The sequence below is a fragment of the Podarcis filfolensis genome (assembly GCF_964270895.1).
Source record: "Podarcis filfolensis genome assembly, chromosome: 1".
NCBI classification, from domain to species: domain Eukaryota; kingdom Metazoa; phylum Chordata; class Lepidosauria; order Squamata; family Lacertidae; genus Podarcis; species Podarcis filfolensis.
The window spans coordinates 50979047-50997684 of NC_139604.1; the positions used below are offsets into that span (position 1 = coordinate 50979047).

Genomic DNA, 18638 nt, shown 5'->3' on the forward strand with positions numbered 1-18638 from the left:
GGAGGGGTCATCAGCGCGGAGTCCCTCATTCGCCAGCTCCGCGTTCCGAGCCCGAGGGCCGCCTTATCCTCCTCCTCGAAGGAGCGCCTTCGTTTCCCATGTGACCTCTTGCCGTCGCGAAAGGGAGTCATGGGAGTTGTAGTGCCGGGTTCGCTTCCTTCTCCTCGACCTTGCTAGTACCTGGCGCGCAACGGGAGGAAGCGGGAGAGAACTTTTCCCCGAGATGGCGGCCGCTTGCAGGGTTCGAATGCAGGGTAGGGAGGAGAGGCGCGGCTGCCCGTGCAATGCGACCTTGGTGGGGAGGAAGTGGGGTCCGGCATCGGGGAGGAAACAGCGAGCGGGGCGGCCGGTGAATTAGGCAGAGGAGGAGGAGCAGCTGCTGCTGCTGGGGCTGGTTAGGAGAGGAAGAGGTGTCGCCTAGAGAGCTCTGTGGCTGTGCTGAGATTCCCAGCCAGGGCCCAGGGCTCTGCCCCACAGTATTTGTTTTACATGTCACTTTTTGGTCCAACTCCCCCCAAAAACAGCGGCGAGCGGCAGACTCAGACAAAATCCGCTGCATAAATGCCGTCGATCAGCTGGCAAGCAAAACAATGCAGGGCAGCAAAGCCCCCGCCCGGCGCAGGAGAGTCGGAAAGAAAGCCTTCCCAGGCTGGAGGATTCTGTTGTTCTGCCCTCCGTAAAATATGGGGGCTGAAACAGTGAACATTTGTAAATAAAATATGTGTTGTTCCCCACCGTTAGGTGAGATAAACGGAAGCAAAGGAGTAATGGGGAAAGTATACTTTGGCTGTACACACACTAGGGCACTGATACATAACGGGGATGATTTTTTGTGTGTGTTATCCACACACTAGCACTTTCAATTTTATGCCTTTTTTCCTGTCCACACTAGTGGGTGGCTCTTGGTGGAATATATTCACACTTTATGTGGTTGACCCTCCTCTCAATTAGTATTTCCCTGTCCTCCATGAGTTTTGGAAACCGGAGGTCCACTGTAGGCATGCATGCATGCAGGAATTTATTTAGCCATCCACACACACCTTAAGAAAATTGTCTGTGGGATAGCCTGACAAGCTTTCCACCAAAAGCAACTTTTCAGGAAAGTTTCAAAGTGGGCAAAATGACCAATGATTGATTGGATTTTTTAAATACAAGGTTGCTTTTTTAATCTACCAGATGTGTGCAAAAAAAGCAGGTTTAAAAATGCTCCCTGTTTGTTGTGCCATGCTGCAACAACAGCCCATGGAGGAGCACTTGTAAATCACAGCCAGGTATGTGAGGGCACAGACACCTCCAATCCCCAGAGCCTTGTTTTTATTTTAATAGAGCTCCTTTGCACTTCAGCAGCTCTGTGAAGAAGAGGACAGCCATGCCTGCCAAAGTATCCTTCCATGGAATTTGTTCAAAGCACAGAAGCCCTATTAATTTTCTGCATCTGACTGGCATTTTAGTCTCCTGCCAGGATTCGTTATACCAGAATTGTCCCAAGGATCAGGCACATTAAAAGACACTTTGCAATATGCTCACAAACACACTATGGATGACCTCTTAAGACAGCTTAGTCTGCAGTGCATTCTTGCTTGGGAACTTTGCTGAGGCCCACCTAGAAGCACAAATGCATAGGATCAGACCACTAGGCACATTTTCATGTACATAAACTAAAAGGGTCAACGTTACTCAGTGAGTTTAGGACATAGCATTGATGGATAAATCTAGATGAAATGTTTAAAAGTACAATTTCACTATAGTGTGTCTCCTTTGCAGGCCTCTTTTCTGCCACTGTGAACCGAGCTGTAGGCTTAGGTGTGCCTTTCAGAACTCCTACCCAATCCTTCCACAGGAGCTGCAGGGCTTTGGAAGAATTACAGACAAAACCACAGTCTGGTGGAAAGACCTATGAACATGTGGAATATATTCCCACAGGGAGGAAGGGCAAGAACCCCATGAAGGCAGTTGGCATTGCTTGGTGAGCATCATTTCATCAGTTTGTTTTATGATCTCCCCAGGTTAGCTGTCAATCTTGCAGCCTACAATGCCAGGCAACTCAGTTTGATGCAAACGCTAAGGAACCCTTGAATATATGGGCTGAGTATGGGAGTGGAAGGATATCAGGCTGTGGTGTGAGACTGAACAGCCCCAAGCAAAATCTTCCTGGGAGCAAGTTGTGGCTTATGTATTCTTTGCCTCTCCCCAGGGCCATTGGTTTCCCTTCTGGCATCATCCTCTTCCTCCTCACTAAGCGAGAAGTGGACAAGAACCGTCTGAAGCAGCTGAAAGTCCGCCAGAAAATGAGGGCATCCAATGAGGGAGAATATGAAAGAGAGCGATACAGGACGGCATTGCGAGAAACAGAGGGACTTGCTCAAACGAAGTCCTAGCCCTGGGATGAAAGTGGCTAGAACTCTCAGTTGTTGCCATTTTTAAGATGCTCTATCTCTGTACCAGAGTACTTTGCAGTGTATTGGGAGTACCTTGCAGGTATTGGCTTCTGCCACCAGCAGTTATCCCGGGGCATTCTCTGAATCTGCGTGAGACACCATACAGTGCTGTATGAAATATGGTCAGCTGATTTCTCATGATGCCTTTGTGTGGGGTTAAGTAGAGGTTATCGATAAATTCCGTACCATCACCAACATTAGATGTGTCCTAGGAAAACAGCACTGCAGTCTGGCTTGGCATCATGTTGTAGGTATCTTGGGTTAAAAGATGATCTTCTTGTGGGTCTGAGTAATATTTAGGCGGGGTGTGGAATTATAAGCGCAGGGACAGTAGTTATGTAAGGAATGTTTGGCAGCGAGGACCCATTAAGTCCATCTTCTTGTACTTTCTAGATCAGCAGCATATTTAGGAATAAAACTGTGTTCTCATCACATTTTTTACAAAACAAAATGGCCAGAGGGGAGACCAGGTCTCACCAGCCCCACAAGCTCGGGGGACACCTTGCCAGATTGGCATAAAAATGACCCATTAAATCCTTGAAATTGAAAGTGTGAAGTCTGATTCATTGCAGATGCTTATGGAGAATCCAAGCAGGTTTATTTTCTTGTATAGTTTTGAGCATGTGGTGAACTGACTGGCTATAATCCAACAATCTGGATGGATGCTTTAGCTCAGATTCCTGCATTACAGGGGGTTGGACTAAATGACCCTTGAGGTCCCTTCCAATTCTAAGATTCTATGATTCTAACAGAATTAGACATGTTAAACCCAATGCTTGTGTGTGAATAGCACAATATTTGATTTCCTAAACACTGGCGGTATCATTACAGGGTCCTTTCTAACGTATTAAATCATGTGTAATATTATAGATTGCTACAGTGAGCAATTGCTGTTTGTAAACATTTTTGATAGTCAAATATATTGTTCCCATGTCTCTTACACACAGAGTGCCTTCTGCCATCCTGCACACCTATAAAAGTGTGGTGTTAGTTCCACTGTAATGTAACAGTTGGCACAAACACCACTCACAGATTTCAATAACTTCCCTAATGACTAGGATTGTGTAGCAATACCAGCAAGCTGCGAGATGAAGTCAAAGGAACAGCTGTTTCTAGTCAGTTCCACAAACCATTAATTGTCCAGACACTGCATTTATGGTATTATTAAATTACATAGATTAAAAGTACCGTATTTTTCGCCCCATAGGACGCACTTTTTCCCCTCCAAAAATGAAGGGGAAATCTGGGTGCGTCCTATGGGGCGAATGCAGGCTTTCGCTGAAGCTTGGAGAGCTAGAGGGGTCGGTGCGCACCGACCCCTCTCGCTCTCCAGGCTTCAGGAAGACATCCGCAGCCTAGGCAGCCCTGCGGGAGGTCCCGCAGGGCTATCTAGGCTGCGGATAGCAGCCTGCTTCCCGGAGCGGTGGGTGCGCTGAAAGCAGAGCGCCCGCCGCTTCGGGAACACATCCGCAGTCTAGGCAGCCCTGCGGGAGGTCCCGCAGGGCTGTCTAGGCTGCGGATAGCAGCCTGCCGCCCGGTGCGCAGAGTGCCCTGAAGCAGAGCGCCCCGCACGCCAGACAGACATCCGCAGCGTGTTGGAGCCCTGCGGGAGTTCCCCGCAGGGCTCCCCACGCTGCGGATAGCAGCCTGCCGCCCTGCGCACAGAGCGCCCTAAAGCAGAGCGCTCCGTGCACCGGACGGACATCGGCCAGCCCCACAAGCTTGGGGGACAGCAAGGAGGTGCAGCGCCGCCATCCTGCTGTTCCTCGACCTGGTTCGGTTTCCCCGACCTGGTTTTGGGGGGGGAATAAAGGGGAAAATTTTTTCCTTTATTTCCCCCCCAAAAAACTAGGTGCGTCCTATGGGACGAAAAATACGGTATAATTTTTCAGTGTTCTTCCCCCACCCCATACATGGGTTTTAGAGCATGTGTTTTAATTTTCATAATTAATAGTTGGGTGCATTTCATTTTTTAAAAAAGAGGCGTTTGTATTTTTTTTATCTCGTGCCAATTTGAGGGTCAAGTAAGATAGGGGGCTAACAATCCTGCAAAGGTCATCCTTAATCATTCTTGCTCTCTACAGGGGAGGCATTTGTTCTATGAGAAATAAAAGGGACTATGTGGTCTTATTCTTCTTTGACAAAGAATCCATCTCTTTCATTTACTGAAGGCTGTGTTCAGAGACATATATATATATATATGTAATGCAATAACTTTTATGAAGGATTATTTATTACAACAGCAGTCATAAAGAAGAAACATGAAACACACAGAAAAAATGAGATACACAGGTTAAATTGCCGTGTTGGCACTTTGCGATAAATAAGTGGGTTTTGGGTTGTAGCTTGGGCACTCGGTCTCTAAAAGGTTCGCCATCACTGGCCTACTACGTCACACAGTGCTATATTAAGACACTTGCCGTAATCTCTAATATGTAACAAGAATGGACAGCTTATTTTAAATATATATATTTGCAGTTACAGCTAAGAGAACGGAACTTCACTGCAAGGTCTATATTTCTTGCCTGCATATGTTGCCGAAAAATGTAAAAATTACAGGCTCCTATCCAGGAAATCAATTTGTGCCCATGACACTGAAACCAGAAGGGTTTAAATCAATTGTGACTATAACACATCTCATGGATTTCAACAGGACCTAAGCGCAACTAACTCTCTGCAATTGAGCATTTTCATGCAGTCAAATTTCATGCAAAATTTTAATGGCCACACAAAAATGCCTTAGTGGCGGAGTGGTTATGCATCAACTTTCTGTACCATCAGTATAGGATCTTTGCAAACAACAGACTCGTGTGCTGGTGAAGAGGGAAAAGGTGAAGAACCTTTTCGCCCAAATGCTGAGACAAAGTCCTGGCCCTAAGTACAGGTCCCACAGTCCCTAATTCCTGCCCACAAGCCTTGTGAAGGAGAGGAAGATGTAGATGACATCTACGTAGATCTGGATGGCTCCATAAATGTAATCCTCGGGACTGATGGCGTATTTCCTGTTCCCCAGCAGCAGCTGAGTATCATAAGCAAGGAACTGTAAGGAATCACAAAGCAGCATTTAGCCACATCATTCAATAAACAGTCTATCTTTAAAGCTTCCTTCTTTCCCCATCAACAGCCTTTGATTCCCACCTCAACCATTGGGTAAAGCTGATTTGATTTCCTGCTCCCCACCTGTTCCTGATGTAACTCTCCACTCACTGCTTCTTCCCTGGCTAGGGAACCATTTTGTGGTTTGCCTCAGGCGCCAAAATGTATTGGGCTGGGGCTGCCATGATCCCTCTAATTTCCGCCTCCCCACACCAGCTATTGATTAAGGTGCAGGGGGCAGCTATGTTGGACCAAACTAAATGAAAAATGCTGTGTCTAGTTTGGTCCAGAGTTTCCCACTTAGTCATCTGTAAACTTTTATTAAGCCTATTGCAATATAGCAAGGCCCTGTCTGTACACCCCTTAAAGCCCATGTCTTCAGCCGCTGCATGGACTGGGTGTCGGGAGCACCTTCACCAACCCTCCAATCACAGGAACAGCAGAGCACAGCATTCCTCTGGAACAGGTCCTGGTGCAGTGGACTCACATTTGCTGTTGTGAGCACCTCAAATGCAGCAGAGTAATGGAAGCGAAACAGTGGAGGTTTTGTTGCATACCTAACTTTATTACTACTACAAAACAAAAGAACATAACGGACATGCATGAGAGAACCAGCTCTCTCATACTGCCACCTAGTCTCTAGACAGATCAAAGAAAAACCAGCACAGTGCTAGGGACGGAAGTCTGGAAGAGTGGTTTCCGCCCCCTCCTTTCTCTGAGACAGAAAGTAAAACAAACATGATCTGGTGATCTTTGCAATGGGAGGGATGAAAATACTGACAGGCCCAAACCAATTCAAAGTAATTTGCAGCTGCAGTTAAGCATTCGTTGGTGTTTCGTTGGTGTCTGCAAACATAGTGAAAGCTACAAAGCCAAGGATCTTAATGTTCCAGCATCTTCCCACAAAATTGGTACCCACCTCCTCAACGCAGATGCCATTGGATTTAACACACATCTATTTGCTATGAAGCTACATTGCATACAGTAGTACCGTCAGCCGTACTTGTCTTTTGGCTGAGGAGCAAGGTAGAAACGTAAGCAATAAATAAATTTTGCTAGAAATCTAAAGATGCTAGATAAAATCCACTCTCCAAAGCCGTTCCTTGTTTTTGTGCCCCTCTAGCTTCATTTGCCTGTTACGCTGCTAGTCTGGGACAGCCAGAAGATTCTTGCAGGGTCTCCGCCTCAAAGAGGTGGTGGCGAAACAGGAAACTCTTGAGTTGTTGCCTATCAGAATTAACACAGTACACCCAGAATATTCAAAATGCTGCACGTATATTGTCTCAGGAAAAGGGGTACCTCTATTCATGCAATCAACAGTAAATCTCTACTAACCAGGGTGAAGACTACAGCAGAAATGGCTGCATAAAGCAAGTCGAGCCAGTACATCTGCAAGAAGAGAAAAAGAGCATCAACTAATCAGTGTCTACATCTCTGCATGAAAAAGATTAAGTAGTTACCTAGCAAGAGACCTGCCGATATGTATTTATTTATTTATTTATGTTTATGAGTCGCTGTTTCTCAAAATGATCCAAGGCGACTTAACAGAAATAGATGTACATTTTAAAAACAAAAATATTCCCATGGAGAACATATTGTGTACTGAAGGGATGCTTAAGGCAGCAGGCCAAGGAAATAAAGCTGAACTTCTAAACAGGCCTTGGTCCAAAGGAAGGGAATGAACTCTTTCAGGAAAGTGAGAGGTTGGGCAAGGGAAGGGCAGCCATTGCTCAAAGCCTCCTGAAACAATGCAGCAGCCCCCACTGAACACACACACATCAACTGGGATTGCTTTGCCACTGGAAGCTTTGTGGTACTGCTGATCCCATAGGCTAGCAAGTTTGGAGAACTTTATTGGCAGCTTCGCTTGCCCCATTTGGAGCCCACACGTTTCCCTGCGTGTCTGCTCCCTCCGGGCCCCCAGCTGCAGTTAGCAGAGATTAGCACAGCGACAGAAGTAAGCCTTGTGTGCTCAATAACTCAGGCAGACCCTCGGTGTCTTCCTTATCTTACAAGTAGCTTTAATCTCGTACAAAAACAACAGATCGTTACTTTCCCGGTGACATACAACTCATGTCGACCCTCTCCGTGTGCGGCTAGACTCACACTGCGTGTGTCTCTCTCTCTCTCTCAGAGATACTGAACACTCCCACTTCAGTCAGTGTTCTAAACACACCTCCAAGAATGTGAGGCGTCACTCAGAACTTCTTAACCCTGTAAGTTCTGACTCTCTCAATAGCAAGTTCCCCAGCCACTTACGTATTTGCAGCTCAGGACAATGGCAGTGGCAATGCCAGTCACCATGAAGACAATGGCCATGATACAGAAGAAACCACGCCAGGTTGTGAGATCCACCTGTCAACAGAGGAAGTGACAAAAATACCTTATTACCTCTGGAAGTATTACTGCCCAAATGTATTCAGTTCTGAAGTCCTGCGTCAGGGGTGGGCAACCATTTTTTGTACTGAGGGCAACAGGTGGGCAGAGCCAAAGACAACAGTGTCCTGGATTAACTAACCTGACATAAAAACTGTCCACTTTCGCCCTGGCTACCTCAGATTAGAATCCCCAATCCTCTGCAGGTCTCAGTGGGGTTCAGAAGCCCCACTAGGTATGATGGAGTTCCTCTCAAATCAGTATACAGAGGAACTGTGGGGGCTTTTTTTTTTTTTTTAGCACAACAGACAGGGAAGCAAGAGAAAGTAATTCTTTCTGATTTTAGTGTGTTACATACACATGGCGGAAGCCTACTCATTTGCCCTCAGGTGCCTGGGGGGAAACTTAAGAACATAAGAAGAGGATCCTGCCAAATGCCACATCTAGTCCAGCATCCTCTTCTCACAGTGGCCAACCAGATGCCTATGGGAAGCCCAAAAGAAGGAACCGAGAACAACAACTCTCTCTCCTCCATCCCTTTCTGCCCCCACCAAACCACCAGGTTTTTAAAATCAATTTATTTTAATGAGATAAAATATTGCCTGTGTAGTTCTGAAACTACACACAAAGAGGGTCTACAATATACAGCTGATGTGAAAGTTTAAGGCAAAAAGCAAGAACCACATAAGCACCCTGGGAGACAACAACTACTTTGTATTGAGTGTTTCCATGTTCCTATCCATGGAAATCCAGTGTGTGAGGAAAAGGAAGGCCTCTAGTTTAGAGTTTGCCAGGCTGGAACCAGTTTTCTACCTGCATATACCATTTTTAAATGGAGGTGTAGTCACAATTGCAGCCATTAGCCTGCATTATTACATCTATGGTGTCCCCATTTCCCCACCCCCCACCCCGAATATCAGCTCATGGGAGCGTACAAAAGAGAAGGGTGGCTGTCTAGCCTAACTCATGAAATGGAGGGCTGCATGTTGTAATGGCAGGCCAGGTGTACATAACACCATGACAAGGAATTTCTTGTTTATGACAAGGGCCTTGTATTGTAAGGGTGGGATCCAAACATGTTTAGCTAAGTCACCATTTCCACCACAGGGCAATCACCCTTCCTAAGCCTGCTAACTGTACTGGAAAAACGGGCTTTCTCACCTTTGTCTGAAAGGAGAAAACAGTGACCGTGATGGTTACAACTGCTGTGATGATCATGGCAATGACTACAGTCTTGGTGTCATACACGCTGGTAACAAAAAGGTAAAAAAAACAAATCATACATTTTTGTTGTTAAAATAATTTTATTATAATGTGAGAGCAGAAACAACAAAAATAAAATTAGGCGCAATGTACTTTTCAAACTTGAGGGGTTGTATCCAATGCTCCAGCCACATGATTTTGCTGGTGCAAACATAGGAAAATAGGAAGCTGCATTATGCCAAGTCAACCTTTCAGCTCATCCAGCTCAGTTATGCCTACACTGGTTGGCAGCAGCTCTCGAAGGTTTCAGGCAGGTTTCTCTCAGCCCTAAGAATTGAATCTGGGAGTGAACAGGTGTTCTATCATTGAGCCAAGACCCTTCTGCTTCCTCTCCTCACCCTGTGCACCTACAAATGTGCTCCATAGGATCCCCCAATGCACCAGAGCTGATTTGGAGGGCATGCAGGGGGCTGGAGGGGACAGGAGAGGAAGCAGCTCTGTGGCACACAACAAAGTCCATTATGCCAGCAGAGCTGCAGCGTTGAATACCATCCTCTTATAGCCAAAAACAACGCCACTTCCAAAACTGCTTTATCAAAAACATGACAGTATACATGCCCATATTTTTTGACCAAGAAGGAACACCATTTATTTCATCAAGAATCCGCTTGATTGTTTGCTTCTCTCACAGTGCAATCCTAGGGATGTTTACTCAGAAATAAGCTCACTATGTTCAATGGAATTTCCCCAGTAGCAATTAAAGAATCTAGTGGGGGGGGGTTGTTGGTGTGTTTTTTTAAGGAGAGGCTGGACAGCCATCTCCTAGGGAAGCTGTGGCAGCAGACTGCCTGCATAAGCAGGAAGTTGGAGTAGATGACCTTTGGTCAGTTCAACTCCCAGCACCTGTAATTCTAGGTTTGTTTAGGTTGCAGACTTAATTTTGCATTATTGGCTATTGTTTCCCTCACTACTACCTCCTGTACTTTCCACCTGCTGAACTTTTCACATTCTGTCAGGATGTTAAATTATTTCCACACTTTTGCTATGCTTTTTTGCAGTCACAACCATAGAAATGAGTTCCGTGCAGAGGGGTGAAAAGGCATGTGCAGTAGTGTATGGGGATATGACCTATTTGGAGACATTTTCTAAATCTAGCTCAGAAACAGCTTCCCACTGTGTAGACCTCTACTGTATCACTTCCATTTACCACTTTGCACAGTACCTTGCGATTGTGCCAGTCATGAATGCCGTGGACATGGTCTAGGGAAAATCAGAAAACAAAAAAAATTAACAGAGCGCCATCTACACTAGAGATGGTGAACATGTGGCCTTCCAGATCTAACAGATTCCATAATCTGTGGCCACTGACTATCATGGCTGGGACATATGGGAGTTGGAGTCCAACAACAGCTGGAGGGTCACAGGTTCCCCCCTTCTGACCTACAGCATCCTTTGACACCCTAGTTACACATCAGGACAAATAGTTTCGGCTTCTTCCATTATTTACATAACAGAAATACTTTATCTGCTACTCTGTGCTGGTCCTTTTCCTAGCACTATGGCAATCATCCAGTCAGCACAAGCTTTTCACCTCACCAGATGGAACAACCCACCCCCCACCCCACTTTTCCCTACATACTTTTCTGTGTCTTCTCTCACACACACCCAAAGTCAATTTTGGGGGTGTGGGGAGAAGAAAAGGGGGAAAGCCCACTTCCACTAGCAAGGCTAGTTAGTTGATCCCAATATTTGATATACAAAGGTGTTCTGAATTTATGAAAAGGGGATAGAATTGCAAGTATTTATTTTTTACATACTAAACCAATTTGGACAATTTATTTTGCTTGAAAATTTGTGGCAAGTCAAATGCATTGCCCTACACTTCATCTTAGACCCTTCTTCCACCATCTCCCCCCCCAATAGAGATTTTGCATCATTCCAATGCAAACCACACAAAAAACTGTACTTACAAAGATAGTCATGAGGATTATGTTCCATGGGAAGCGCCTCCTGAAAGACACCGGCAAGAGAGTCAGAGAGTACGTGCAGGCAGTCTCACCTCAAGAAAAGGAGCCTTCTGAGAGAATTTAACATACTGATGACACTGCACTTCAAATCTCCTAATGCATGGGTAGGCAAACTAAGGCCCAGGGGCTGGATCCAGCCCAATCACCTTCTAAATCCGGCCTGCGGACAGTCTGGGAATCAGCATGTTTTTACATGAGTAGAATATGTGCTTTTATTTAAAATGGATCTCTGGGTTATTTGTGGGGCCTGCCTGGTGTTTTTACATGAGTAGAATATGTGCTTTTATTTAAAATGCATCTCTGGGTTATTTGTGGGACATAGGAATTCGTTCATTCCCCCCCCAAAAAAATATAGTCCGGCCCCCCACAAGGTCTGAGGGACAGTGGACCGGCCCCCTGCTGAAAAAGTTTGCTGACCCCTGTCCTAATGGCTGCTCCCAGCGGCTTTATGGAGATGTTAACTTGGGGAAAATACAAGTTCCCTGTAGTACCCCACAGCACAACTGACAGGGGACTGAGTCAGCCAGTAGTTCTCTCTCTGAACTGGCCCTATGGACAGAAGTGAAGCCACTGTACCCAGAGAGCTGGCCAAGTAAGATACCAAGGCAATTTATATCCAAAGCCATTGTCAAAATGCCAGCTCCTTTGACAAGTCCATCTTCTGTCATTGTCCCCTCCCTATGAGTCCCAGCAAATGTTGAATCTCTGTTTTTTGTGTGATCACAAATGTCGTCAACAGATACGTACTGGATGCTTCTACACAAGGCCAGCACAAGGTAGCAGATCAAGAATACAGCACTAGGGATGAAAGAGAGAGAGAGAGAGATGACTTATTTAAAACTAGCTGGTAACTCTAATAAATAAACAGCTTTCCAAATGAGCTCCCTCAAGCCCTTCTTGAACCATGAAGGGAGATAGCCTCCATACAAAAATAATATCCCTCCCATCAATTGACTATGCATGTTTGTTATTTAATTTAATAGAATTTATATACATTCTAAACATCAACAGCATTTTACATAAAATATAAAAAGCGCATTAAAATTACCAGTAAAATCAGATGTCAACGTTTCATCAGGAAACTATGGATGAAGAAGGCAGGTTTCCTCTAGGGAAGGATACCATGTGCAACTTATTCCCCAGAGGCCCCCTGCACAACACAGCCATTGTGCTGTTATGAAATGGTAGTGATGGAAGTTACAGGAGAGACAGGGTGAGAGAATCTGACATGAAGCAGCTTAGCTGGCCAGTAGAGCAATCTGTCTTGGCAACAGGTCAAGAGCGGAATTTGGCTCTGCATCTGTAAAGGGAGTGATACTTACTAAGATACATAGTACAGGGCAATATTCCTTTGCACATAATGGCTCACAGGGTGTCTGTGGAGAAGGAATAGAGCACAAGATGAGATACCTGCCCTGGTTCTTGCAGTTCTGTACTGCCAGAATAGTTTCTGGATCAGAACATTGTGGGCAGAATCCAGCTGGATTTTGGAGGAGCATTTTGGCATTTTTCCGTAGTGAAAATGATGAAACTTTGAAAGGACAAGGTTTTTAAATTTATGTTTTCCATTTAAAAGACAAAATTATAACAATGGAGAAACGATGCACTGGTGCAATTCTTTCATTGCATAATTTTGCATTTTTTTTTTAATGGGCAAAAAGAAAAAGGGGGAAAGAACCCATTCAAATATCTCTTTATTAAAGATTTTGAGAAAAGCCAAGGTCACAAAATAAAGTATCCCCTCCCATCTAGAAAAAAGTTCTACAAAACAAGCCCAAACGACAGAGAGGCAGATATTTGAACAATTTCACCACTTTAAAATTGCAGGACAGATTAAAAAAATAAATTAAAAACAAATCAACATAAAATACTTTTTTCCCTGATTTTAGGGAAATGGCACAGGTACCGAATTTCATCTTCTACAATCTAGAATCTGAATTTCCAAATGGGAACAGAAGGAACCAGATGTCAGAATAGTGGGGTGGAACTGGTTCATTCTGATAACCCCTACCTTTAGCGTTCCAGAACCCCTCCAGAGTTCTAGCAGAGCACCAGAAAACTTACGAAAAAGTGAAGAGTGCAACGATGCCCACAGTCACCAACAGCTGAAGGGTGATGATGCTGTAGACCTGGTCATGAAGACAAACAAGATGTGAGCATCTGCATATATATATAAATGCAAACAAGCATGTTGCAATTTACAGATGCCAAGATAGCCCAGTAGCAAGATCAGATTCACATGAATGGTGACTGTTGCTGAACTGTGTACTAGAGCACCTTGACCCTATCATATATGCCTTCTCCCTCTCCCTCAAAGTGCCTTCAGACTTACCTTGCGAATGAAAGTTTGCCGGACATTCTTGTCAACCCAACAAGCAATGCGAAAACCCTCATCTTCCTCTGCGAGACACTCCAAATCTGTTGCATCTGATGACAAACAGCAACATTTGTTAATGTAAATTTCAAAGCCACAAGATTTGGATGGTACAGATTCCACCCTAGCGCCCACAGACACTGCTGAAGCATTGCTTTTCCACACTTAGCATGAAGTAGAATTCAAACAGTGGTTCAACAGGACCTTTAACATGGCACTATATTATCCATCAATACCCAACTGCGATCCCAATAGTTGTTGGTAGCCCCCACCAGTGGCTACTGTTTGTAGTTTAAGAACTATATTAACCATGCATTTAACATCCCATCTATTTTGGTTCTTGGCTTGCCTAGTACCTGGCGCCTCTCCTCATACCAGTTCTCAACTTTCCTCCCTGTTTGTGGAGATTCTCCTGTCCCCCAGCAATTTGCAATATTCTCGCCCCTCACCCCTCTGCCACCTTTCTTGCAGAATCTCTGCTCTTAACCAGGTGAGTCAAAGTATGCTCTCGCACCTACAGCTCCAGTTTTCTTGCCATCATAGGGAGGTGGACTCTGCTCTGCCATGATGTCTCAGGGAGGCTTAGCACAGCACCTGGAAAAAACCAAGGAGGTAAACCCTCATTATCACTTGGAGAGTGAAAACAAACATAAAATACAGGGTGCAAAATACAACATGCCCTTCCCTGAGGCAGCACCCCTTCTCTGAACTGCTGGTTCTGAACATACCAGGCCAAAGGATCCCAGCAAGGTGTGCCAAGCATAAACCGTAAGGGAAAAGGTGTTGGATCCAGAGTGCAGCATTCAAAATTCACCAGGTACCAGGGGAATTTTGCTCCTGGCTATCAGCCACTTGCAACCAAGTGAAGATGCCCAGGTGCCAGGATGGTGTCTGATGTCTCCACCATCTGGAGCTGCATGCCTAGGCATCCTTGGATCCACCCACAAGCAACACATTCTGTAGAATTCTATCCATTATATTTGAATTTCGGAAACCAAAAAGTCATATTGAAAAATACAACTTCCAAGCCGTCTGGGACCCAAATGACAACTAGGCATTCTGTTTTGGCAACTGTAGCCCTGGTTTAAAGAGCCATTTGAGTTTCTAACACTGCCAGAGTGACTGCTTATTTCCAGAGAGGCTAGCCTTCAGGAGGCTGTAAAGGCAGGACTATAAAGAACAAAGATGAGGGAGTTTCAATAATGCATGAGTTCCTGGTGGTGGGAATTTGGACAAGGAGCTGCCACCTACTTCTGCTCAGCTGGAGCTGCAAAGCACATTCTTAAGAACTGGCCTATGCATAAAAGAAATGGTCTCTGAGGTAGCCTATCTGTAGGTTCAAACTCCTGTTCTTTTCCCATAGCCTGTTGCCTTGTCTTCTAGGCCCATGGAGGAAAGGTGTCTGCACTCCATGATATAGCTTGGGTGCGGAGAACCTTTAGCCCTCTAGATGATGTTGCTGAACGACAATGCCCATCATCTCTGGCTATTGACCATGCTTGCTGGGGCTGATGAGAGTTGTGGTTCAGCAATATCTGGAGAGCCAAAAGTTCTCCACACCTGACATAGCTGAAAGTATCCATCACGACACTAGCTGCCTGATTTGCAGTGTTTCTTCAAAGAGCCGTATATTTTTAATAAATGGAACATTGCAATGAAAAGGGGGGTGGGGGAGACATTCTGAATTGGACCCTGAAACTAACCATCCTTGTTTCAGGACTGACCCTCTGCAACCCATCTCCATCTCCCAGCAGCCAGATTCTGAACTCTTCAAAAATAGCCCCATGAAGAGATCTGTGATCTGGCTGTCACTAAGGCATGACTCAATGTTGCTGCTCAACCTATTAAAGGAAGGGCATATGGTGGATATACCCACCTAAACTGAGGGGAAAGGCAATCCCGGCCACCACTATCACCTGCTCATTTAAAAGCAGTTCCATATAAAAAAAAAATACTCACATTGTGAGTTCTCACAGGAAGCGCAACCCTGAGCAAAACAAACTGTGGTTAAGTGGGGGAAGGACTGTCTGCTATTGGTTAGTCATCGCCCCCTTTTTTCCTTAGGGGTCTGCCACTTCTGAATGCAAGTATTCTCAGAATACATACATATATTATTGTAATCTTAATACACTACCACCCCCCCCCCCGACATCTGAACAGCACACTGGCAAAATGGAACAGCATTTGGTTCTTTCCCCCGCCCCCCATTTCCTCACTAACTTTACTGGACAGGTTGATGGACAGCTTGAACAAATAATTAACAATATATATACCATGTTTCAGTTCTTCTTTTCTTCCAATTAACTTCCTTCATCCTCAACATGGTTCTCTTTTCATTTTTTGTAAACTGTCTCCTTATTTCGTTATTACCGCTTTTTCCTTTCTGTTTTTTAACTTAAAGGCCATAATTTATTTTGCAGAAGTTAATTGAAACAAGTCCAAGTATTAATTTGAGGGCACTTCTTTTTAAGGTATTCTCTATATTTTTCCCATTCTTTTTGAAATTTTTGTTTGGGCTGACCCCTAATAGCCTCTGTCAATCTGCCAAATTGACAGCGTTTGGTTCTATGGCAGAGGGGACATGGGCCTGACAGTTCTCTTTATTATATATTCACATTCCAGATCTTTTAGAGAATGTGTGGGGAACTTTTAGCCCTTCATATGTTGCTGAACAACAACTCCCAGCATCCCTGGCCATTGGCCACGCTTACTGGGGCTGATGGGAGTTGTCCTTCAGCAATATTGGGAGGCCCAATGGTCCTTCATCGCTGTTTTTGAGACTATCAATGTTTCTAAGAACAATTAATACAACTGCAAGAATACCATGATATGTGAATAACATACATGCTTTAAATTGGCACTGCATTTTACATCCGTCAAAGTCATGGAAACACAGGTGCCTATCTAGTTCTGTATCCTGTTCTTATGGTGGTCAACCATGTGTGTGGAGCAACAGGTGATTTCCAGCAAACAGGTATTCAGAGGCATACTTACCTAGTGTTATCTGGCTCCCACAGATATACTTATCCCTCCATGACTTTGTCTAATCCTCTTTTAAAGCCATCCAAGTTGGTGGCCATCACTTCCTCTTGTGGGATTGAATCCCATCGTTTTGACTACATGCTGTTTGAAGAACGTACCTTCTTTTACCTGTCTCGAAACTTCCAGCATTCAGTTTTGCAGCCCAGTTCCAGTATCAGGAGAGGGGGAGACGAACTTCTTTCAATCCACTTTCTCCACATCATGTATAATCTCATACAACTCTATCTTGTCCCTTCTTACTCAGTTTTTCCAAACTAAAAAGCCCCCAAAGTCGCAACGGTTTCATCCACACAGGAGAGTTCCTCCGCCCACGATCATTTTGAGTAATGGAGATCTACTTTCTGCAGCAATTCACAGCAAGCAGCACTGTACATCAAAGAAACCTCAAAATACCTCACTGACAAGGCCATCTTCCTCAAACAAGTATCTTCCATAAACTTTGAAACATTGCAATTCAAAGGAAATGGCTTCAAGACATACTCAAACTTGCGACTCTCTGGTGCATATCTTAATGTTATTTCTTAATAGCACAATTTCATGGCATACTTTTGCCGGTTTGCCTGAATTAGCGGCTTCCATGAAACATGTTGGAGCAGGTAAAGAACCATTACTGCTCCGTTATGGAACAAGAGCATTCGAACAGACTCACCATGCTTAGTATCAACTGTTGCATGGCACAAAAAATACATTTCCACCTCAAAAATTAGTGCATTTGCACAAAAAAGGAAAGCTTGTGTTAATTTTTTTTTAATCAAATGACGTCTCACTCTTTTTTAAAGAGCCTTATTTTGATATTTTTGCATTGTCTTTATTATGGGTTAAGGATCTCTGAAGCTGGAAGTGGCCTGAGCCTGTCTGGACCCGAGAGGGTCTGCTCGCACGTGTGATGATGTGGGTTTGAGAGTAGCGTTTATCCCTTGGTAGGTCCCGTCGGAAAAGTCACAGCCGAACACAAGGCGCCGGTGGTCCTTGTGCCAGTCGGTTTATTTCCAGGCAAAAATGGGCTGGAAGTTATTGATCCCCTCAAGATCAGACTCCACCTCCGCCCCTGAATCTTAGCGCGGGAATTAAAATTAGACCTGAACTTCGGAGGCTGAGACTTTTTCGCTGGCTAGAGCGATGCCCGTCCAAACCGAAGCGACCCCCTACGCCATGTGAACGAGCACGGGTACCCAATCCCTTGCCCCAAATTTCCCAGCATCCTTACCTTAACCCGTGTGCCTAGCTCCGGCACCCTCGTCTCCCGTTGCCAAAGTTTTAGACCGAAAAATGACCTACGGCTCTTCGAAGTAAATCCCGAGAATGATGGGAGAAAAGTTCCCAGAAATGACGAGGAAGTGATGGGAGGGGGGGACGTTTGGTCCCCTCCCTATTGCATGAAGCGGGCTATGGGATGGAGCGGGAGTGCCTCCAAGAGGAGAGCTGGAGCTATTGCAAGCTCCCCTTGTGTCGAGAGCTCAGGGAGGAAATGTTAGCACTGAGGTCAGAGGAAATTCCCTGTTCACCTAAAAAGTAGCACTAGAAGTCTTGGAAGGCCCCACATCAGCAGATTTCCTCCTGGATTCAGTCCTTGTCCTGGAATCATGTACTAGCCACTACTGTTTGAACCAACACGCTGCTTCTGATAAACACTTTGGGCAATTGCAAGGTTAATATTCCTCCAAATTGCATAAATGCATAACACTTGCAGATAGACACACTTCTGGTTTTTGAGCACATCAGGGACAAGTCATTAAGGTAAGTCATAAATGGAGTCTGGTGTTGTAATCCATGCAAATAGACTCACTAAATGGGTTGAAGCAGGACATTGGGGTTGCGAAAGCCCAAAGATCATTGTAGGGTTAAGAGGGACACTTAAGGGTGGTGGTGGCAGCGGCTGCCTCCCAGCACCTGCCACCTGAGATGGTTGCTTCACTTTGCCTAATGATAGGGCCTGCATGCCCATTCTTTGATTTGTATTTCTATGGTTGGGGGAGTGTTACAGAGACATAAAAAAATGTTTTGGGGAAGCAGCAAACATCAGCTTACAGTGCGTAGGCTTCTAGTAGTCTGGGAGTATAATACATGAGACTTTGTGGTGTC

General features: G+C 44.9%; 2 protein-coding genes across 2 annotated transcripts; one reads left to right on the forward strand and one right to left on the reverse strand.

The window, feature by feature from the left end:
• Positions 1–96: 96 nt before the first annotated feature.
• On the forward strand, positions 97–2987 carry LOC310749572 (uncharacterized protein). Its single transcript, XM_083586772.1, has 3 exons — positions 97–254; positions 1765–1966; positions 2195–2987. The coding sequence occupies exons 1-3, from the start codon at positions 224–226 to the stop codon at positions 2376–2378; spliced, it is 417 nt and encodes a 138-aa protein (XP_083442898.1). The 5' UTR covers positions 97–223; the 3' UTR covers positions 2379–2987.
• Positions 2988–4653: 1666 nt separating this feature from the next.
• Positions 4654–17920, reverse strand: LOC310749567 (protein lifeguard 3-like). The gene is made up of 12 exons (XM_083586759.1): positions 17764–17920; positions 14029–14108; positions 13473–13567; positions 13205–13269; positions 12463–12516; positions 11888–11938; positions 11084–11123; positions 10336–10373; positions 9072–9159; positions 7794–7889; positions 6870–6923; positions 4654–5478 (listed from the first exon to the last, which is right to left on the reverse strand). Exons 2-12 carry the CDS (start codon positions 14078–14080, stop codon positions 5335–5337), a joined length of 777 nt encoding a protein of 258 aa, XP_083442885.1. The 5' UTR covers positions 14081–14108; positions 17764–17920; the 3' UTR covers positions 4654–5334.
• Positions 17921–18638: the final 718 nt, after the last annotated feature.

Bases quoted from the DNA above. Each gene is read 5' to 3' on its own strand.
- LOC310749572 (XM_083586772.1), top strand. From the start codon at position 224: ATGGCGGCCGCTTGCAGGGTTCGAATGCAGG. The intron at 255-1,764 runs GTAGGGAGGAGA...TCTCCTTTGCAG, and splicing joins TTGCAGGGTTCGAATGCAGG to GCCTCTTTTCTGCCACTGTG. The intron at 1,967-2,194 runs GTGAGCATCATT...GCCTCTCCCCAG, and splicing joins AAGGCAGTTGGCATTGCTTG to GGCCATTGGTTTCCCTTCTG.
- LOC310749567 (XM_083586759.1), bottom strand. From the start codon at position 14,080: ATGGCAGAGCAGAGTCCACCTCCCTATGATGGCAAGAAAACTGGAGCT. The intron at 12,517-13,204 runs GTAAGTTTTCTG...CCTTCTCCACAG, and splicing joins GTTGCACTCTTCACTTTTTC to ACACCCTGTGAGCCATTATG. The intron at 7,890-9,071 runs GTGAGAAAGCCC...CTCTGTTGACAG, and splicing joins TTTTCTCCTTTCAGACAAAG to GTGGATCTCACAACCTGGCG.